Genomic DNA, 24,423 nt, shown 5'->3' with positions numbered 1-24,423 from the left:
TTTATTGAGTGCTTGAAAATCAGCATTTTAAGTTGTGAACCCAGCATTCTCTTCCAGGCTATGTACCATCACAATGAGAGTAAGGAAATCTGTAGGCAAAATGAGAACTGGAATAACAATGCAACCAGATGAGCCCAAATTTGTGGGCAGGCCATGGCCGGGGGTGGCAAGACTTCAGCAGCATCCTACTGATGTAAATTGTTGGCCTTATGGTTCTGTAAATAATAATAAAATTGCTGAGGCACCAAGCGATCTTGCCAGATTTCTATCTAGCTATATTATGGGAGAAGCTGGAATAAAACTAGTAATTAGGGAACAGACACATTAAAGGAGAATTATGGGGTGAGTGAAATACACTCATCCCCATAATTAGAGCTGACGTGTGACACTGAAGCTGTCATAAGCCGGCTCTAGAGCTGAGCAATCACACATACAGCTGTGAGTGACAATGACAGTAAGCAGCACTCAGTGACCAGTGTAGCCCACCATAGCTAAGATGGTGAGCAGCTCAGCAGCAGTCATCACTGATCAGTACAGCGACCAACAACAGCCAGCCCAGCAGCTTGGGCGGCATCAACTAAGCCTCTATCACAACAGAACAGCAGCATTGAGCAGTTTTTCTGAATTGTCATATTTTCTATTGTCATTTGTGGTCATGGTAGTATGCTATGTTAATTATGCAGTTCACACCTACATATACATGTAGGTAGTTTCATTGCATTGTGCTGATGCCATTTTCTATCGCACTCTGATACCCTTTTCCTTAAAGAAAACATTGCCCATTCAGGGCAAAGTAACAGGTTAGCTTTAAGCCCCCTTGCCTTACAGCAGCACACACTCACCTTTCCAACAGTCCCACAGCACAGGTTCAATTTACATAAGCACCCTGCAGACTTAGGAATTTTAAGCTACTTTGGCTTCAAGATTAAAGAATAAAATTTTAATTATCCTAATGTTAATAAAATCCAGGCTCTGTTTTACCATGTTCATTATGAACACATGTATTTAGCCACACCCATTGAGCCACCCTTACATTTAATAAGCCACCTCCACTCAAGCTCCTCCACCATGTTTAAGTTTCCCTAAATCAAAAGTCGTCAACTCTAGCACACACACAAAATAATTCTAGGTGTCTGATTAAGAATATCAAGCAATTCACATATTACCTGTCCTTCTGCCCACCTTTGGACAAAAGACTAACAGGTAATATTTGAAGATCTAACCTTCTTTGCCATTAGAGACTTTACACATCACAAGTGGCATGTATCTTATAAATGTTTTAACACATTATTATGTTTAATTCTTCTTTCTTGCCAAAAGCTGTCATTTTGCTTAGTATTCCATACATAGAGTGGTTCCATTTTTAATTGCCCTGACCGAAGAGAATGTATCACCAGACTAAAGCGGCTTTTTTTCAAGTTTTAATGAGGCTTCTGCATGCTGCATACATTGCAAAGTGAAACAAATATTAATTATTAAGAATCATGAGAAGTCACAGCGCAAAATTCAGGTTAATTAGCATGATTAAAACCAAAACGTCATCCTTTTCAACTTTAAAACTTATTGAATGGCCTTTAGCGAGAGAAAGGGACGTGGCGGCAGTTCTTCTATGGTCCATTTACGGAGAATATGTTTTTCTCTTACAATCAATGGCTGACATTTCATAAAAGAGAAATACTACTTCTTGTAAATTAGTTCCTTGCTAATCATTTCAGGCACTTATTTTGGTAATTAGTATGCTAAGCTAGAAATAACAGTCTCCTAATTAAATCATCACAAAGACACTTCACCTTTGACAGAAGCAGAATGAAACCACAAAAATACGGAAGACGTGAAGGCAAAATACAGGGAGAAAAAAAAGGATTTAAAAGGTTTTATTTGGGGGCAAAATGAGAACATATGAATATAATAAATTATCAATTTGAATTGGCATTTTTTGGCAATCCTAACCCTACTCTACTACTGTTTTTGGATAAGTCAAGAGATTGAGGACTGTTAGCTTTCTGAACTCGTCATATTTGTACTGGATTTTGGACAACATCACTGAATAAACGTGTTGATCTACTAGTGAAGCTAGCCAAACATGGAATTTTATCAGATACCTGCTGAATCCCAATCCCTCATGGCACCAACCTGCTTGGCAAAATTAATTATAAAAAAAAAGAAATAAGCAGCACAGTTGTAGCTATCTACTGAATGAACCAAAGATTAACACAATGTCAAGTTTTGCGCAGGTATATGAATGTTTTGCTATATTGTTTTGTAGGCTTAGTGATCTTCTAAGGGACATTGATTTACCTGCCAGTGATGAGGAAGAACAGAGTGAGAATAACCAACAGAGTGAATCCTCCAACTGCAGCTGTGGCAATTACCAGAATTTGCCCTTGCTCTGCTGCCAGGTCAGATGCTGCAAAACAAGATGCAGAAAAAACTTTAAATATGAAAATCACAAACTTGTTTAAAACATGTCTATATATAATTAGAAAAAAAGTAGTAGACTGTACTGTAAATGTGACTTATTATACCAAAGACCACCTCTATTCACTAGGGTCCTGGACCATTATCTGTTCATTGTCACCACTTTCCCACATACACGCCAATATCCCTCTCAAAATGTAACTGTATAGAGCTGTGAAAATATACATTTCTATATGTAGTTCCATTTATTACCAATGCTGCTAAGATCGAAAAAAAAAAAGCTAACTCCATAGCCAAAAATGACTAAGAAACTTTACTTACAGTCTTGGCTAGCTTTAGCTTATATGGCACCCTATATATATATATATATAGTATCCTGTGTAGGGAAAAACAAACCTTGTTCACACTCTCTGTATCTACTGAAAAACAAAACAAGAAAAGTGACTATGCACATATTCCTTTTTGAGGGCTGCATTTACGTTTCCTGCCTTCCTAGGTCTTGTGCCGTATACCTAGTCTAGCCTTAATGTCACACTAACAACATCAGATGTCATAGTCACTCAAAGTACACCAAGTCTGGGGGGTAGAGACAGTGAAAGAGACAGCTCATACATTCTGTGTTAGTACAACTAGACCTGATGACTAATGGACTTGAGCAATCTGTACTCTGCTAGCTGATTGTTTTTTGATATCTGGACCTGAAGTGGGTGAGCTGTAAGTAGACAGTATACTATACTTCCAATATATTTGCACACACTACACATATGCACATAGGCACTACACATAGGCAGTAATAAGGAGGGCCCACCATAAGTGTTACAATCGGTAACATGGTGTGGCAGCCATTCTGCCCTAAGCCATCACATATGATGGCAATGCAAAAATGCAGCTCTACTGACATTACAATTGATTATTGTACCGTTACAGCTATTACCAGAATGATGCAACAGTACCATAATCAGAAAGTCTTTGTTACCAGATTGGTAATCTGGTAATCGCCCAAAAAACTCTTACTTACACCCTCCTCATGCTCCATCATCCTCTCTACTTTGTAAAATTCATCTTATGGGCTTAATAACTTGTTGAGCAGTAAAAAGCCTAAGCAGCAGTCTGTCAAACCATCTCCCTTCCCTGCAGGGCAAAGAAGCTCCTGAATTTCCTCTGGTTGTTTTCTTGATTCTCCGTGCAGGAGGGGAAGATGTTTGACCACAACCACAATAGTGGGCTCACTCCAGTCAACATAGTCAAAGTTGTAAATCAAGCAAACTTAGCAAAAATATGCAATGTAGTCAATAAAGCAAATCTAATTGCCCAAGGGGATCCAAGTAGGCTTGGACCAACCGTAACAGGTACAATTAAAAATAGTGGTAGGGAGCAAGAGGGGAAACGTTTAGCCAGTAAAAGTACAAAAATTAAATGTATGTTCACCAATGCTAGAAGTTTAGCAAATAAAATAGAAGACCTTGAAGTGATGTTACTCGAGGAGGACTACGATATAGTGGGAATAGCAGAAACGTGGTTGGATAGCACACACGATTGGGCTACTAACATAGAAGGGTACAACCTGTTCAGGAGGGACAGGCTGGCAAGAAGGGGGGGTATGTATATATGTTAAAAATAACCGCATTATGCACATCCGTGACAACATCTCGTCAAGTGGAGGAGACAATGTGGAATCTTTATGGCTAGAACCAGATAGAACGGACCTTAGCCGTAAACTTATTGTGGGTGTCTGTTATAAATTTCCAAATATAGGGGAAGAGGAGGAGGCCACCTACAATCCCAAATAGAAATAGCGGGGAAACAGGGTAATGTTGTGGTAATGGGAGACTTCAATTACCCAAGCATCAACTGGGCTGATGGAACTTCCCAATTGGCAAAGGCTGCCCGTTTTCTAAATATGTTGTTCAATGCTAGAAGTTTAGCAAATAAAATAGAAGACCTTGAAGTGATGTTACTCGAGGAGGACTACGATATAGTGGGAATAGCAGAAACGTGGTTGGATAGCACACACGATTGGGCTACTAACATAGAAGGGTACAACCTGTTCAGGAGGGACAGGCTGGCAAGAAGGGGGGGTATGTATATATGTTAAAAATAACCGCATTATGCACATCCGTGACAACATCTCGTCAAGTGGAGGAGACAATGTGGAATCTTTATGGCTAGAACCAGATAGAACGGACCTTAGCCGTAAACTTATTGTGGGTGTCTGTTATAAATTTCCAAATATAGGGGAAGAGGAGGAGGCCACCTACAATCCCAAATAGAAATAGCGGGGAAACAGGGTAATGTTGTGGTAATGGGAGACTTCAATTACCCAAGCATCAACTGGGCTGATGGAACTTCCCAATTGGCAAAGGCTGCCCGTTTTCTAAATATGTTGTGAGACAATTTCATGGATCAAATGGTAGAGGTCCCGACTAGGAAAAATGCAATCCTAGATCTGATCATCAGCAATAATACGGAGTTAATTGAGGATATTATAATCGGGGAGACACTGGGTAATAGTGATCACAAGGTGGTTGCCTTTAATATTGGGTGCAAGAAAGGGAAGGGAGATGGTCGGACGAGAAGCCTAAACTTCAGGAAGGCCAAGTTTGATAAACTACGCAACATAGTGGGTGAAATAGAATAGGAAAACGTATTTGATAAACTAAACTTTGACCAAAAGTGGGACTGTTTCAAGAACAAATAAAAAAATGCTATAACAAGGTGTATACCGCTGGGTAATAAAAGTAAAAGATCAAAAACAAAGCCAATGTAGCTAAATAAAACGGTAAAACAACACATTAAGGAAAAGAAAGTGGTGTTTACTAAGTATAAAACGGAGGGGACAGTATTGGCATTCCAAAACTACAAAGAATGTAACAAAAGATGTAAACTAATAGTCCGGGCTGCTAAAATTGAATGTGAAAAATATATCGCCGAAGTTAGTAAAAAGAACCCCAACATTTTTTATCAGTACATAAACAGTAAAAAGGGGAGAAAGGAACAGATAGGCCCAATAAAAGACATTGTTACTCACAAACAACAGGGAGAGGGCCGAGGCGCTAAATACTTTCTTTTTGTCGGTATTCACCAAGGAAACAGACAGGTTTAATGTACATGAAAAAACACAAAATTTACAAAGAAGTACACCTGAGTGGTTGACTGAAACCGGGATACAACATAGGCTTAAACTAGGGGATCCAAGTAGGCTTGGACCAACCGTAACAGGTACAATTAAAAATAGTGGTAGGGAGCAAGAGGGGAAACGTTTAGCCAGTAAAAGTACAAAAATTAAATGTATGTTCACCAATGCTAGAAGTTTAGCAAATAAAATAGAAGACCTTGAAGTGATGTTACTCGAGGAGGACTACGATATAGTGGGAATAGCAGAAACGTGGTTGGATAGCACACACGATTGGGCTACTAACATAGAAGGGTACAACCTGTTCAGGAGGGACAGGCTGGCAAGAAGGGGGGGTATGTATATATGTTAAAAATAACCGCATTATGCACATCCGTGACAACATCTCGTCAAGTGGAGGAGACAATGTGGAATCTTTATGGCTAGAACCAGATAGAACGGACCTTAGCCGTAAACTTATTGTGGGTGTCTGTTATAAATTTCCAAATATAGGGGAAGAGGAGGAGGCCACCTACAATCCCAAATAGAAATAGCGGGGAAACAGGGTAATGTTGTGGTAATGGGAGACTTCAATTACCCAAGCATCAACTGGGCTGATGGAACTTCCCAATTGGCAAAGGCTGCCCGTTTTCTAAATATGTTGTGAGACAATTTCATGGATCAAATGGTAGAGGTCCCGACTAGGAAAAATGCAATCCTAGATCTGATCATCAGCAATAATACGGAGTTAATTGAGGATATTATAATCGGGGAGACACTGGGTAATAGTGATCACAAGGTGGTTGCCTTTAATATTGGGTGCAAGAAAGGGAAGGGAGATGGTCGGACGAGAAGCCTAAACTTCAGGAAGGCCAAGTTTGATAAACTACGCAACATAGTGGGTGAAATAGAATAGGAAAACGTATTTGATAAACTAAACTTTGACCAAAAGTGGGACTGTTTCAAGAACAAATAAAAAAATGCTATAACAAGGTGTATACCGCTGGGTAATAAAAGTAAAAGATCAAAAACAAAGCCAATGTAGCTAAATAAAACGGTAAAACAACACATTAAGGAAAAGAAAGTGGTGTTTACTAAGTATAAAACGGAGGGGACAGTATTGGCATTCCAAAACTACAAAGAATGTAACAAAAGATGTAAACTAATAGTCCGGGCTGCTAAAATTGAATGTGAAAAATATATCGCCGAAGTTAGTAAAAAGAACCCCAACATTTTTTATCAGTACATAAACAGTAAAAAGGGGAGAAAGGAACAGATAGGCCCAATAAAAGACATTGTTACTCACAAACAACAGGGAGAGGGCCGAGGCGCTAAATACTTTCTTTTTGTCGGTATTCACCAAGGAAACAGACAGGTTTAATGTACATGAAAAAACACAAAATTTACAAAGAAGTACACCTGAGTGGTTGACTGAAACCGGGATACAACATAGGCTTAAACTACTAAATGCAAATAAAGCATTAGGACCTGATAATCTGCATAACAAGGTACTCAAGGAACTGAACAAGGAGATAACGAGACCATTGTTCTATTTTTAAGGAATTCGTAATGGCTGGTAGAGTGCCAAGCAACTGGCGAAGGGCTAATGTGGTACCTATATTCAAAAAAGGGTCAAAATGCCAACCGGGGGACTATAGACCAGTTAGTCTGACATGCATAGTATGTAAACTATCAGAGGGAATTATTAAAGATTACTTAGTGGAATTTGTCCGGGATCATGGCATAATAACTGATATGCAGCACGGATTTAGGAAGGATCGTTCTTGCAAGACCAACCTGCTAACCTTTTACGAAGAGGTAAGTAGAGATCTGGATGGGGGGAGGCCGGTGGACGTAGTATATCTGGACTTTTCCAAAGCCTCTGATAGGGTGCCACATAAACACTTGTTATACAAGCTAAGGGCTATGGGCATAGATGAATTAGTGTGTACGTGGATAGAAAACTGGCTACGAGAACGTGCACAAAGAGTATCAGTAAATGGCACCTTTTCAGACTGGGCTGAGGCCATGAGTGGCGTGCCCCAGGGTTCGGTGCTGGGTCCCATGCTTTTTAACCTATGTATTAATGATATCGGGGAGGGAGTGAATAGCCATGTCTCAGTGTTTGCTGATGATACTAAAATTGGGAGGGTAGTAGACACAGATTTAGACATTATAACAATACAGGAGGACCTGGAGAAAATCGGGGAGTGGGCAACTGTATGACAGATGAAGTTCAATGTTGATAAATGTAAGGTAATGCACCTTGGAGTTAAAAATAGGCAAATGGACTATACACTTATGGGTGTGCCACTAGGGAAGTCGGAAACGGGGAAGGATTTGGGGGTCATTATAGACCGCAGATTGAAGAACAGCTCGCAGTGCTAGGCTGCTGTAAACAAAGCAAGCAGAGTACTGTCTTGCATTAGGAAGGGAATGTATTGCAGAGACAAGTCTATAATTTTGCCACTTTACAGATCACTGGTTCGGCCACATCTGGAGTATGAGGTCCAGTTTTGGTCACCGATACTCAGAAAGGATGTCCTTGAGCTGGAAAAAGTCCAGAGGAGGGCAACCAAACTTATTAAGGGGTTTGATGACCTGAACTATGACACAAGGTTGTTAAAATGAAATATGTTCTCTTTGGAGGTTAGGAGATTAAGGGGGGGCATGATTTTCCTGTATAAACTATTCAAGCGCAACAGCAACATTATTAACAAACTGTTTACGCTTAGCTCCGTAACAAAGACCAGAGGGCACAACCAAAAATTGGTGGAAAAAAAATTTCAACACACAGGGCGTAAGGGGTTCTTCACAGTCAGAGGGGTTAAGGTCTGGAACTCGCTGCCGCAGGAGGTGATCTCAGCTAAGAGTGGGGAATCATTCAAGAAACTCTTGGACGAGTTCCTCGGAGACCATAACATACAGGGGTACAGGTACGCCTAAGAGCAAAATCCCACATGGACTAATACACACGCACATACCTGCTCAAACATAAATGCATACACACAATAGGTTGGACTTGATGGACTTATGTCTTTATTCAACCTCAACCTAGAAAGATCAATTCGCCTGCTGCTGCTTACTCCAATGGTCCCCATCCCAGTTCATCCTGGATTTGTGGGAACAAGGAGGCCTGCAACCTTAGCATTGGCAGCTCCTATGCAGAGACAATGAAGGAACTCAAAGTGGCACAAGAAAGACTAGAATGTACTTATGTAGTATTCATATTTGCAGATGTGTACATATTATTAATTTTTATATTTTCTTAAACAATAGATTTTTATTGAGGAAGTAACCGATAACAACTTAGGTATTTCAGCATCCAGTATTATACATGGTATAAGCAAACATGTATTATGGTGAACCACGGAATTGAAATAAATATAGATATTCAAGTAGTATGACAGACAGTGAGATATCATTCCAACAATGTAGATAAATATAGTATCAAGAGATTGTAGTCAACAAAAATATTTTGTTTGTTATACGATTTCTATATTTTATTGAGATATTTTACAGCTGAACACCAAGAAATGTGGTTTTGCATGCTTGTAAAAGCATAAATGATTTATTACCAACAAATAACAGTTACCTGGTTTGACAACACTGTAAACTATGTCAACACTTGCACAGTAGCATGAACAAAAGGAGGTGCACCAGCAAGAGCCAATGCACATGTGCTATCAGGAAACGAGCTGGCAGGAGGAGTGAGCAGAGTAGGTCTAATCCGCATGCTGTGGGTGGGAAGGTGATATAACTATATTCCTTGAGGCTAGGTTCACACCTAAGCAATTGATCTGGTTAGCTGTTTTCGCGCAGTTGTCGCTTATTTCTGTTTGCACGATTTTGCTTTCTGTTTGCACGATTTTGCTTTCCGCTTGTTGCCCAGTTTTCAATGCATAGAGATGTCAATGGGACCCAAACCACATGACAACCACCCAAAAATAGCTCCTGCATCTTTTTGCGCAACAGTCGATTTCTACTGTGCGACAAATCGCAAAGGTGTAAACAGCTTCCATAGACTTGAATGCAAATCTCTGTTTTGTGCGATATCGTGCGGTTTGAACTTAGCCTTAGTTCACACCTAGGCGACACCTCACTGCGCGTCAATCGTGCACGATTCTGCGCGGATTGCCGCTAGGTCAGTTGTCGCCAAGGGCTGAACCGATCGCGCTGTGGTTGCCATTATTTTCTAATAGCACCCCAATCGCGCCGGGCGGATTGCGCAGTTTAAAACAGCTGCTCGTCGTGTATCGCAAAAAAAAAGGTACATGTACCTCTTTTCTGCGATTGCCAAGTGGATGTCACCATGGGGCCACATGGCAATCACTGCCTGGACTGTACAGGACTGCGCGATCCCGGGACGTAGTGCGTTGCAGTGCAGGTGTGAACCTAGCCTAATTCTAACTGCTGTCCCCCCTTTGCCTGTGAGCAGAGGTATATGAATCACAAATGTGGCTGGACAGAATTACAAACACATTGGTATGACAGATAGCTCACATACATGTATTTCAGCCGTGTATTTAACTGGTTGCCTGAGGGCTGATTTATTAACATTACTGTAATCATAAAAATTACAAAAATGTAACATCTGACTGGAATTCAATAAGTCTATATGAAAGGAAACAGATCCTTTGCAGTGAAATGGTATGCCAGCTTGTAACCTGCTCTCAGTTCGGGAAAAAGAAAGTGGGTTACAGAAAATTATCCAATTATATGCTCAGCTAGAAATAGTAATAATCCGTGCTTACTTGATGCAACGCAGTGGAGACGTTATTTATGAGACCACAACTGAACACTTTTTTTTAGCCCCTATAGAGCTATTAAGCATTTGCATACATGCTTCCTCTAGCAGAATATAAAGTTTAGGGGGAGAAAATAATGTATACATTGTGTGATTGATTTATATTAACACTGTGGTCATGCAGGGTCAGCCATTTCTGCATCTGCTTTGTAACTTACTATTAATAATCACTTAAAAATGGAAATGGTTTCCATATCTGGCTGCCTCTAGTAATGATGCATCTGATTCTATTGTAAATTATCGAGGTGGCACAAATTGTGTTCCGGATAAAGAAAAAAAAATCCTTTAAGTAACTAGTTCGCTCTGTTCATTGCTGCTGTAGCACTGCAATTTAAATGAGACCTATATTTTATGTAGGCAGTACGATATGCAACTCAGCAACCATTAACCGTAACAGATATTAATCCTTTAAATGTATATTTACTTTGAAGGGAAGATTCTATTGTGAGCGTAGACAATAAGCACTCTGAATTGGTTTCATTCAATCTCTTTCTTCTTTTAGACAAATTACTGCCTTAGAAAACACTATGCAGATATAAAATGTGGCAAACAGAAACAAATTCGAAATTCTCATATTCGTAGCAACAGCTGGATATGCTGCAAATTATAAACATTTGTATACTGGAAGCATCTTATGGAAATAATATAGTATTATGTCACAGTTAGCAATATACTTCTCCTTCTACAGTCCCCAAAGTTCATCTATATTGTGCCATGCAGGGAATACTTAAGGTTGAACTCCAGGCAAACAGCTAAATATGCAGATGATATACATATACAAGAGATGATTTGTCTGTTAGAGGATTTCTATTTCTATCCATCTACTCCTGAGAATTGCACAGCTCTGCCACAAAGAACAGTCCTGCCTGGCAGGGGAGGTAACCTCATCTTTTTTTGCTGTGGCTTTACTTCCACTTACAGGTTTCCTCCAACCTGTGACTATGCATTGAAAGGAGAAGCAGAAAACTGATGAACTCATCTCTCATCACTCTGCTTTCGACCTGCATGCTCCTAGCAATAACGCACACCTTACTGCCTGTTCTTGTGCTGCTCCTCTCTCCCTTTCTCTGCTGTAGAGAAGACTGCAAGTGGCTGATACCAGGTCAAATTTAGGTACTGTCCCAGCTTGCATTTAATGAAATACATGGTAATTATTACAAACCTGCATTCATTTGTGTCTCTCATACCTGTATGGAGTTCAGCTTTATTGTTGCCAGATCCATTGTGACTGATTCCTAGTCCAAATGTTGACTGATAAAGTCTGCCTGCCAATACAATTCCACATTTACAATGTGTATGGTGGGCAGGGCTGGGATGTGAAGCTCCACCCAAGTCAAAATCAGGCTTCCCCTTGAGCTGCATAACTTTTGGTATCTGGTGGTTGATGTAAACCAAGGCCATGGTGTTGCCCGACTGATTTCTGGTCAGGTGACTCTGTAACTGCAGAGGCCAGCGTCAAAGGGCAAGCGAATTGCCCTGAGCTTCATGGATTTTAATCGGGATCCAAGATTTAGGTCCCTTGAACTGAGAGGTTGTCCAAGACTCCTCTCAAGCCTGACAGGCTGGCAACCATCGTGAGTACCTTCCGGACCAATGGGATGAGGGATTTAACTTGATTCCATTGCTAGTTTGGAGATCCACCATGACGGGGCGAGCTTGATCTTGCTGGGGAGGTCCAGGGACTATACCTGTTTTTCCCTGTCAGCTAGAATGTTCAGCTGAAACAACCTAGTGTGAGACTGAGCATATAGGACTGCATCGAAGGAGGTCCACCATTAGGCCAAGAGCCTTCATGCAAAAACAAATGGTTGGGTGACCCCTGTACCTCAAGATCTGAGCATGTCCACAGCAAATTAGTAAACTAAACATGAGATTGTATCCATCATGGGAGGAAGCTTGAAGTGGTGGATATTTTACAGCACACACAGGGACCATGGGGAACAATAGTAGCCACCCTCCAGAAGGAAGGACAGTGTCAGCACCAATTCAGAGATGATTTGAGGATCTGCAGCTGAGTGATACACAAATAGGATACATTTTTGTTAACAGTTAGGGTACATGAATACATTTTTAAGATTTAACTCCTGAGTGTATTGCTACTTTAGGATGGCAGGGCATTCAGCTTAGGCCCCTGCAGTTTTGAGACCCTGTGGTCCCATGTCCTCCATACAGATTCAAACTTTTCAAAATACATGAGCTGGTATGATTTCTGTGGATGATGGGTCAGTCATTAATTACCCTTTTTAACAAAAACTCTATACTTGTACAGCTATTATACTCTGTATATTTAAGAATGTTTCAAATAAAATTTTACCATGTAAAAAAAAGATGACACATTTGCATGTTTAATAAGTGTAAAGTCACATAAAGGGCAGCATGTTCCAATCTGATATTTCAAATACAACACACTAGGGTTAATTAAACTTACTTTCATCTCCAGTTTCAAATTCAAACTTATGACTGTAGCCGCTGTATCCTGCAGCGGTTCTGACTCGAATGTGAAATATATACTTGGTGGATGGCTTCAGGCCTGTGATTATAACGCTGGGTGCCTTGGATCTGGTGGAGGAATAGCTGAGCTGTTCGTGTTCCTGGAGAAAAAAAAAGAAGAAAGAAATAACAGATGTAATTAAACTAATGATCATTTTTTCTTACTCCTTTTTTTTATTTTTAATGCATCCAGTCACCCAAGTTGAACCTTTGGTGAAAAGCACAATGTGCTTTTGTAACTGAGGCTGATATTTTCTCTATTTGTTATTCTTTTTGGATTTGAAAGCTGAGACTTTGATTTACTGCATGAAACGACAAGTGCTGTACCGACAGTGAGCTTATCTTGGTGATATACTCAGTTGTAGGCTTACAATGAAAGCTTGCCTCATAGTTTCAAATGGGAATTAAATATAACATCGCCTTTGTCACTGGAGAACACAATGAGTCAGGTTTAAGGAGAACTGTATTTTCATAGATTCTATACCACCAAAGAATAAATTGAAAACAGACCTAGTGTTCTGTATTTCCTTCTCTTTGACTAAAGCTTAAAAATGTAAAAGCAACAGGATGAACATTTGGGATGGGTTACTTGATACAGGATAGGAAACTTAATGAAAAGCAACAGTAAAGTAAAAGTAGAAATGGTACAGAGTTGATACCATGTGTTTTTTTGGGGGGTGGCAATGCTGTCTCTCCACAGATACAGTATATTGAGTTTGTTTTTTCACTCTGGGAGAGGACATGTATTACTATCAAGGTCACCAGATGAAAATAATGAGAAAAAAAGCAAATAATAATAGAAAACTAATACATCCACCACATTAGGGATGTCCCGATACCGATGCTAGCATCGGAATCGGGCCCGATACAGGGCATTTTGACAAGTACCTGTACTTGTCAAAATGCCCCGATGCCTAGCGCCGAAGCTTGCGCTGTTTTTGTGTGTGTTTTTTTTACCTTCCGTGGTGGCTCGGGTCCTCTGGGCCGGCTGGAGGAGCGTCGCATCACTGCTGTGGGCGGAACTCCAGGTGGGGTCTAATGTAGTTGGCTGACGACTGCCCAGAGGCCTCCTCCTGTAGCTCCGCCCACAGCAGTGACGCGACGCTCCTCCGCTCAGCCTCTCAGCGCCGCCGACGTCGTCCTCGCATGAGGAGAAAAAAATCACTTCTCTATACAGCCGTGTTGAGGGTGTCTTTGTCCAAGCCAAAATGTCCGCCGCCGGCTGGAGACTCAGCCCAGGACAGTTTGTACTCTAGTGTCCAACAAATCGCTTCCATTTACTTACAGTGCAGTCTGTCCTACCCAAAATGGCCACCGCCAGCAAGAGCCCCTACAGGAAAGTTTGTTCTCGTGTGTCTGGGAAATCTCCATTTACTTGGAGTACATTCTGTCCTACCCAAAATGGCCGTTACCTGCCAGAGCCTTAGTTAAGTTCAGATTGGCCTCTAGTGTATGGGAGGTAACCTAGGGGATGGTGGGAGAGGACGGCTGTGTATGAGAGGGAGATAATGGAGAGCTGAATAGATATATTAGAAGAATCGGAAATGATATCATGAGGGGGGGAGACAGGGATCTGATGAGCCCTCCGAGAAGGAGATTATACAGGATGGCGGAGATACAGGTGGGATGGAGGAGAGAACAGAGTGAGGTCTAGCTGCGGATAAGGCAGGCTCCATTGAACAGGCACCAGAAAGTAAAGACCTGTGCTGCTGAGATGGCAAGTGGTGTAGTTTTTGCCACTTTGCCAGTATTGTGTTTATATTCTGATTGCAAGTGTACATTTACTTCTTCATATAGAGTATTAGGTTAAATCATGATCTATAGTATACTACATACATAACATGTAGTTGTACTATGGATCATGATTTAACCTAATCATGTTAGCAGGGAAATAGGGGATAATTGAAAAACTCTATTGCTGTAGTGTACTCTATATGTAGTACTGTATTAGCAGTATATACTCTATATGTACTACATATCGAGTACATATAGAGTACACACTGCTAATACAGTGCAGACAATACATTTACAATTATACTCTGCTAGCATGAATGGATTAAATGATCTGTATGTAGCCCTGTACTAGGGATCATTTAATCCATTCATGTTAGCAGAGGATAATTGTAAATCTATTGTTGCAGTGCACTCTATAGGTACATGTACTATATACTACATATAGAATGCACTGCAACAATAGCTTTACAATTCTCCCCTGCTAACATGAATACGTTAAATTATGATCCATAGTACATAATATGTAGTTGTACTATGGATCATTTAAAGTCACCTGTCCCTTTAAGAAAAAGTATCGGTAATTGGTATCGGCAAGTACATGAGGGGAAGTACTTGTACTTGTACTTGGGCCTGAAAAAGTGGCATCGGGACATCCCTACACCACATCTATGGACTGGTAATCTGCAAAATTGTTCTTGGGTTTGGATATGCTTCAGACCCAATGATGTTCATAAACCTGCAAATTTTGTTGGACTGAATTTTACATCAGCTTTCAACTATAGTCTGCCCCTTTTGTTTGTTTCCCGGGGTCAATCAACCAGTCGAGTGGAAATCAATCGAAATCACTATAGTGCCAGTCGAAGGACACTTCCAATTTATTTCCACACCAGTCAAGCATTTTGTCACTTAGAACTGGGACACGATTGAAACCGTGGGTAGCAGATTACATAAACTCAGTGGGTCACTAGACATTGCCGCATCCCAAACATTGCCTTGCAAAGCTCAGGGCAAAAAAGTGTGTACTGAGCCAAATATGTATAGCCTTCCCATTTGCCCTAACCTTTGAGTTTAGTAGTGACCACAAGATAGTCATATACCTTTTTAAACTGTTTACTAGCTTTTAATTGAGAAAATAATTGTATTGAACAGTTGACAGCAATCTACCACCCACAATTTTAATCACTTTCTGTTTTCCTTTAGAAAAAGAATTATGAATTTGAGGTGGAAATTGATTGGATATGCCCTTTCACCAGCATTGCAGTCAGTGGCTCAAATCAATTCCCACTGCATTTGTGACAATCTGACCACTTTAGACTGAGGAAACTGTTGAAACAATAGACAAAACTGATTATATTTTTCAAAATGACCAAGTTTGTATCTAGCATTACGGTTCATGGTTTCCTTACTTACAGAGAAAAGCCCACATAGCAATAACAATATATGAAGCAACATTTTAGTTTTTTTTTTTTAATTCCCACACGATTGGCTATTCAACTTCTTTTAGGAAGGTAACGGAAGGCCAATAGAGTAAATGAAGCCCAATGAGTTTTATGTATAAAATAAGATTTTTTATCTACCATAAAATCTGTTTCTTGAAGTCCATTGAGGGACACATGATTGTATTTAGTTTTGGACATGTAGGTGATACTGTCACCTGCAGGAGGTTTGGACACTGGCAAAACAAAAAACATTAAGCCAGTCCTTATATGACCTTTCCTCCAACTGTCATGCCAGTTTTTTTGTGAGCAAACAGTGCATACAGCCAATAACACAAAGGGGCAGAACCTGTGTCCCTCAATTGACCCTTTACTTCCTTCATCTGCTCCCGTTGGCCATCCTGTCAATGTTTATTGTGATTCCAGGCTCCCCAGGCTCCCGGCAGCAACAAAAGAGCCTGCTAATCATAGTGGATGGGGTCCGGCTGGGGAGAGGGATCATGGTGCATGGTGACCCACATTTTGGGCTATAAAACTGATCAGGTGGGTTTATTGCTGCCCAGATCACTTTTAACTAACAGAGGGGAGCCTGCTCATTTAATCTAAAACAAGCTGATGAGCTCAGCCATAAACTCGTTTTAACCCTTTGATTGCCATGACAAGTGATACATGTCATGACAGGAAGATGGTTAAATATAGAGATTTTCTGGGTGCACTGCATTACAACTACACATTTTTATTACTACAACCACTTCCTGCTTAAAAAAAACTAATGAGATATCAGCCAAACAGAGAGTGCAATGTGTTCAATGGATTGGCAGACCCAGAGGAGTGGATTTAAGAACTAAATAAAATGTTCACGAATCGCTTGAGCCAACATGTCCCATCTTTGATCCATATGGATCAGGTGGGATTTGTTCCTTTTCATGAAGCCAGAGACAATACAATCAAGACACTCACTCTTATGCGATATGCTAAATCCTCTGGCCTCCCTCTATGTCTCCTGTCTGTTGACGCAAAGCAGGCATTTGACCGTCTAAGTTGGACCTTCCTCGCTATTACTCTGGAACAAATTGGCCTGCCAAAACCGTTTGTGGAAAAAGTTATGGCCCTCTACAATTGTCCTACGGCTCGGGTGCAAGTTAACGGCTTGCTATCCCCCTCCTTTACTATACGAAATGGGACTAGACAGGGTTGCCCATTGTCTCCTTTCTTATATATTTTGGCGATGGAACATCTTGCGGTAGCTATCCGCATGAATCAATCTATTCAGGGGATTTGTATTCGGGATCACCACTATAAACTAGGACTGTATGCAGATGATGTTTTTGGGCCCTATGACACCTATAATGGGAAATCCTGAGTTCCCTCCCGGTTGTATTTCCTCTCGTTTCCTTTGCTGGTCGGCCAAAGAACCGTCGCCGATAGTGGAGGCCCTCATGAAGACGGCCCTGAAACCCTTGAATGCTCTGCTAGCAAACTATCCGAATAACCCCGGCTCTTGGCTACTATATTTTCAATTTCGCACATTCTATAGTGAATTGGGGGGCCGGGCTGTTTTACATCGCCCGCTCTCCTGGTTCGAATCCTTTTGTGGCCTTGAGGAAGCACCTTCTCATACCATCTCCCTGATATGCCGCCAGTTGATTGCGGTAAAATCACAGGACCGCCCCCTGTATATATGCAGGTGGGAGAGAAACCTAGGCTCTGATCTTACTGACGAGGAAGTCCGTACATCGTTCCGGCTAACCCATAAGCTCTCTATTGCTTGTTCGGGTCAGGAAAAGGGCTATAAAATTCTAACTCGCTGGTACCGATGCCCGGCCCGCTTACACAGGATATTCCCCGATAGGCCAGCACATTGCTGGCGATGTTTGATTGCAGAAGGCACGTACCTTCATACTTGGTGGAGCTGCCCGGTATTATTACCTTTCTGGTGCCGTGTTTTTGCCATCTACAATCAAGTCATGGGAACGTCCCTGGTCCCATCCCCCAAAGTAGCCCTTTTGTCTGTCTTGCCTGGCTCCTTGGCCTCGGTCAAGACAGACCTGCTCCGATTTTTTGTGGCCGCGGCTCGGACAATTATCCCTCGACACTGGAACACCGTGATATCCCCAACCGTGCGGGAGTGGATTGCTGAACTGTGCCTGATCATGCGCTATGAAGAGCTGACGGCTTCTTTGGGGGACTGTCAACCTCAATGCGCAACTTTATGGGCCCCTTGGGTTTTATATATGGATTCTGCGGCATTCCTCGCATTGTAAAGCGCGAGAAATCCCTCTGTAGAAATATGGCCTGCGGCCTGTTTTTACTGTAATTAATGGATCCATAGCTTGGATTGTTCGGGCTGCTGGGGTCCGAGGAGCCTTTCTTTCTTTTTTCTCTCTAATTTCTCACTTAGTTTTCTCTCTTACTTTTTGTCTTCCCCCCTTTCTTTTTTTTTTCTCTTTTTTTTTCTCCCCATATTGTCATCTTTCCCCTTCTTCTTGTCATGTCTTTTGGCTTTGTGTACTCTTTGTATGTCTCCCCCTGCCGTATGTCTGTCTGAGTACTGTCTACCACTAGGGGATACAACATGGTCTTTTATTTCAACTCTTATACTACTGGTATGAGGCCTAATCTACAGGTGCCATGGCTGAAAACCGCTTTAGCAACCCACCCATGGGCCCTATACTTCATTGTCCCCTAAGGGCATGTGATTGTCCCTAATGGAATGTGTGACTCTTTAATATCAATGCCTCGTACTTGATCAGGTTCTATTAACATCTGTACCGTGTTGCCCCCCTACTCTTTCTACTGTTTGTATTTTTTGTACTGAAAATCTAATAAAAACTGATTGAATTTAAATAAAATGTTCACTTTGATCAGTGAAGTTGTGTTTGCATCAATCATCCATTAATGAAAAGAAACACACTTATGAGTAGGGGCAATAGGCACAGCCACTGAGCAGCACTGGAAAACAGGAAGCAGACCCTAAGTATGTAATGAGTAAATATGGTTGCCCCAATCTACATATGTAATTACAAAATATATACATCCAAAACAAGGATATTAAGACATAGTAATACATGTTTTTACACCATGCTGATGTTTTTTACACTTATAGCTAAAAGAATAATGAGGACTAGCCATTCCCTTTAAGATGTTTATTAAAGCTGGCCATACACTATGCAAATGTCGGCCAGTTTTTTATGAACCGGCCAAAATTTGCACAGTTGGTGCCTCTGTCGGCACCCTTCTGGCCGGCATACCTCGATCAGAGGACTGAAGGAGCTGGTTGGAAAATCAGCTTCAAGTACCATTCGTGTATTCTGAGTACAAAAGAGACAGCATGTGATTCATGCATCAATGTTTGTAAATACTTAATCATGCACAAGAAACAAAGTTAAAAACAATAAAAAAGGATTTTTGCTGATAAATGTTTGGTTGATTGGGGTCAGCACAGCTTCACCTTATTAGCTAAGCAAATTTTCATGTAGCTTAATAACTGAAGTGAAACTGTGTTAACTTTAAGGATTCAATTACGTTTGAACAAAAATCCTGTTTTTACATTTCCTTGCTCATGATGGGTATTCAAAGTGAACACAGCTTTCCCTTACTCACTACACTAATACACTCTGTAAAGTGAACATGTTCTAAACCTTTAGTAAACCAATCCTGTAGTGCAGGGGTGCCCATTAGGTAGATCGTGATCTACCAGTAGCTCTCAAAGCTGATGCTGGTAAATCAGGAAGGGTGTGAATGGCGGCCCCTTTATTCCATTTTGGTATATTTATTTATCTGTGCGCACATGATTACCTATTAGCCTGAGTCTGCTGAGCCAAGCTCCCTGACACCTTTCTGGTGGATACTGGTGGTTAAAGTGCTATGTATTATAAAGAATATTAGTTTACACAGCCTGTTGCACTATACAGCAAGGTGAGCCAGGAGAGAGAGCCAGGGGAGAGAGCAAGGAGAGACAGCCAGGAAATAGAGAGAGGAGAGACAGCCAGGAAAGAGAGAGGAGAGACAGCCAGGGGGGCCGAGCAAAGAGAGACAGCCAGGGGAGAAAACGAGGAATGACAGCCAGGAGAGAGAGTGAGGAAAGAGGGCCAGGAGGATTAGTAAGGAGAGACAGCCAGGAGAGAAAGTGTGAGGGAGGTTTTTTTTCATTGGTAGATCTCCTGTAGCTCATCATTTGAAAAGTAGATCTTATCAAAAAAATTGTGGGCACCCCTGCTATAGAGTCTGTAGTTTTACATTACACAACTGGTTACCTACCCAGCTAAGATACACACATTTTTTGTAGAGTTAAGGACATTTCAACATACATATTTGGCGAACGTTAGTAACACCACTTTCATATAAAGTAACTACACTACCTGGCCAAAAAAGTAATACACTATTTTGTTGAACTGCCCTCAGCTTTGATTATGGCATGCATTCGCTATTTTGATAAGCTTATGCAATGTCACAACATTTATTTCCATCCGGAATTGCCTTAATTTGTCACTAAGATCTTGTAGTGATGATGGGAGAGTCGGACCACTGTGTAAAGTCTTCTCCAGCACATCCCAAAGATTCTCAATGGGGTTAAGGTGTGGACTTTGTGGTGGCCAATCCATGTGTGAAAATTATGTCTCATGCTCCCTGAACCACTCTCACAATTTGAGCCTGATGAATCCTGGCATTGTCATCTTGGAATATACACGTGCCACCGGAGAAGAAAAAATTAATTCATAGGAAAACCCGGTCATTCAGTATATTTAGGTAGGCAGCTGACCTAATTTTGTGGGGACATTGCTGAACCTAGATTAATTATCCAAAGGTTCTGATCTATTTGCTTAGCTAAATCCGGGTGATGACTTTTTTGGCCAGCAGTGTATTTTTTTTTCTTTTTGATGAGTTGTTGTGCTCCTTTAAATCATTAATGTTTTACATTTTAGCAGCTCTGCAAAGCATAAGAACAGAGAACTTCCTCTAAGAAAACAAATGTGACACTGTAAGATCAAGACAGGAATAGCTCTGTTTTCCATGTAAGGTAAGACTAAAATCATATACAACTGACTTGTGCTTAACAGGAAACAAAATTTGCTGGAGCTGGAAATTTCAAGATGGAGTGTGGAACGCCTCACAGAGCATAAATTGTGAAGGTAATAAAAAGAGAAACTGCTCCCTGAGGACAAAATTCACAGTCCCTGAAAGCGTTAGTAAATTTTCACATGGTTAAAACAGCACTGTATCCCCGCTCTACTGCCTAATAATCTTCCTTTCCTTTGAGTAGTATATTCCCTCCTCTCCTGGACTGCATATTATTCAATGATGGTGTCTGATAAGGAGCACTGGAATGAACAAGCAAGACAAAGGGCTTACCCACACTTCACTGTGTACATAGTAATGTATATTTTGAAAGGCGCAATCCATGGCAATGTTGCATTCAATACTTATTAGAAAACATTGCTAAAACAACAGTATCCTGTAACCAGAGGCTACAATACTTCCAAGAAATAGTGTAAAGTTTGATGGCCGGAGATGATCAGGTCACTGTTGGTGGCAGCAATAAAAAAGAGGAAAGAGAGCAGTGAGTGCCCACAACACTCACATAGCTCATACACCTAATGAGGCAGCATTTATTTAATTCCTCCATAAGTTGACTCTCTCTGTGAACCCAATGGAACAGGGGAATAATGGTGGTGTTCAATGTTACTAATTAGTGTAGTAGCCCCCGAAGCTCAGTCCATATGGCATACTAATTTAGAGTCTTCAATGACTGGGTCACACCAGAGTCTGTGCCACAGCTCTGGACTTGGAATGAACTTTGTGGCCAACTGACATAATACCGGAAGGTCTAGGAAGTGCCACAGGCAGAGCCTAGTGTCTGAATGTCACATTCCAGGCAGGGTCTGCAATCTTAAGACCAGTAGGGTTTAGGTATGGCCTCCAAGGCATTGCCAAGGAATGCATAGAGAGTCCAGCTCAGCAGCATGTAGATTAGGTCTTGATTGAAGAAAAAAAATATCTTGAGCAAAAAACAAATAAAATGGCTAGTAAAAAAGGGGTAAACTGTCTTCCTAGGACACTAGTAAAAACTGAAGTATGCTAGAAGTAGGAGGGGCTATACCTGGCTGGCCAATTGCTTTTTGGTTTGCCAGTGTCAAAATCCTGCAGTAGGCAATGGTATAACCCAATCATATTAGAACATCTTAGTACTGTGTCCCATAATGAATTACTGTGTCCTCACTGAATAACCAATTTGTAAACATTTTTCCCTTCAGACGGTGCTGATTGATCGACTTCCAAGAAATGATCAAACACAGTCAATTAAACATTCTCTTTTCATTCTGTACTGCAAAGCAAGGAGGCATTACTTACATTTACTGCTTACTTACTGCTCAGGAAAATTTCCCTCTGTTAATAAACTCCACTGAAAACAGCAAAAACTTTGTAACTAAGGACAACCTGAAAGCAGCTCTAAAGAATGATTAGCCCTTAATTATTCCAGCCTGTCTGCTATTATAACTTTATTACATATCTCAGCCCAAAGCCTAAACAATCAGACATTTTCCTTTAGTTATTGCAATTTAATACACAATTAGCATAATAACTAGCTAAATGTAAAAGTCATGGCCTGAGGGATATCTAATTACCATGCACAAGCACGGAAACTGACTTGTGGCATCAATGGTGTTGAATAAGTTTATTTTAATCTTAAGAAAATTCCATCCAATCACATATTAAATCGCATCAGAAAGTAAATTTGCTAGTTTTTCTTCTTGTGTAGGGAATGCATGCTGATCCCTATGGGACTAATGTCTAGTTATGTAAAAATGGCAATGAGAATCACTCTCACTCAACTGGCATTTTTACACTGTAGCAACACTAAAAAGAAATGATAGAAACATGCCAGTGGTTTATTCAATTGCCTTTGTGGATCAGAAAGGAATATTCATGTTTAAGCAAGCTGAACCACTCTTCATAAGTGATGTAAAGTGATATTAAAGTCTGAAAAATGTTAAGCTATTTCATATTCTGATTAATTCACTTACAATGGATGCTGCTTCTAGATGTTTAAACGTTTTAGCTTCCTGCAAAATCAGCCGGTCCCCTGAGCTCTGGTACTGATATCCTGTTTAAAGGTGGCTTTTTTCCCTTTCAGGATCCCATGGAGTCACCTTTGTGTGTGCTAGTACGCTATGTGTGTCTCCACAAACACACAGACACAGCAAGAGAAGCCATTGGGAAAGCACTACTAGTTATTCCTCTGTCCTCTGTTCTCAAAGTTAATAGAATGGCAGCTGCTAGAGACTGTGCTGTTCTTTGTGATTTTGGACTGGACAGGAAGTTCAGGGAAGTGGAGCTGACAAAATTGGAGCCATTTGGGTTGCTTCCTTATTTGGATATGCTTTCCATCAATTGCTCTGACACAGTTGTCAAATTATGGTATCTTACAAAATGTCCTCACACTAGCCTTCTATGGCTCTGGCATAACTTTCGCCTTCATCTCTTCCCATATAACTTTTGAGGTTTCTTGGCAAATCATGCTAACTGTTCAATTTCAAAGACGGAATTAGCCATGCAAGGAGGCGAATGAATGACCAGTTACTAGAAACCCAGGATAAATAACAAAATAACATTCACAAATGGAACATCACAATGCACGATACATTTTAATTTTAACACCATTTAACTTGCACCACTCTATTAAAATAACAAAATAGAGCAGATCATACTTATCAATAACAAAGGGGGTGCATGACCCTTTGTTAAATAATAATGATCTGCTCTATTTTATATGCCATGACTGCCTGCAAACTACAGACACTACAAAGCAAAAGCAGAAAGTTGAGTTTCTTCAGCTCCACCTAGAGCAGTTTTTGATATTGAAAACTGGTGCAATCCTTTTCAGAATTATTCACAGAACCTGCACCAATTTCAATTTGACCCTGAAATAGAAACTTGCATGGGTAGTGTGGATAAAACGGTTTTTTTTGCATAATGTGATACACATCACCTGAGCCAATTTGCTGTGCCATCACATGAAAACTATTCTTCAGGGCTTGTTCACACCTCTCATGCAGACCAGATCTGCATGAGTTTCTGCACACACAGTGCACTGCGTTTTTGATGTGTTCTTGGCCGCAACGGTGAAAAAAAATAATATTTTTTTTTTTTTTAGTTTAGAATGGCTTGTAGTGCGTTGATGCATTTGCATGCGTTTTTTATGCGTTTGCATGCATTCCAGAACAGGTAAAATAGGGCTTGCTGCAGTTTTTTTTACATGCTCTGGAACTGAACGCTGCGGTTTGAACTAGAGCCCCAAATACCATTGGAAATGAGAGAGAGAGAGAGAGAGAGAGAGAGAGAGAGAGAGAAAACAGACAGAGATCCAAAGAGAGACAAATACAGAGAGAAAGAAATACAAAGATATACCTATATGCATTAATATA

General features: G+C 40.7%; 1 protein-coding gene across 1 annotated transcript in view; it reads right to left on the bottom strand.

Annotated features, from left to right (window-relative positions):
- LOC108797808 (ephrin type-A receptor 6) overlaps nucleotides 1-24,423 on the bottom strand; it is a 355,406-nt gene that overhangs the window by 172,362 nt on the left and 158,621 nt on the right. The window contains exons 4-5 of the mRNA XM_018569475.1: nucleotides 12,766-12,928; nucleotides 2,299-2,407 (exon numbers count right to left, since the gene is read on the bottom strand). Coding sequence (XP_018424977.1) covers nucleotides 2,299-2,407; nucleotides 12,766-12,928 — 272 coding nt within the window. The remainder of the gene's footprint in view (nucleotides 1-2,298; nucleotides 2,408-12,765; nucleotides 12,929-24,423) is intronic.

Source organism: Nanorana parkeri, unplaced genomic scaffold, assembly GCF_000935625.1.
Source record: "Nanorana parkeri isolate BGI_ZX_2015 unplaced genomic scaffold, ASM93562v1 scaffold1340, whole genome shotgun sequence".
NCBI classification, from domain to species: Eukaryota; Metazoa; Chordata; class Amphibia; order Anura; family Dicroglossidae; genus Nanorana; species Nanorana parkeri.
This window is presented reverse-complemented; position numbering and strand designations above follow the sequence as displayed.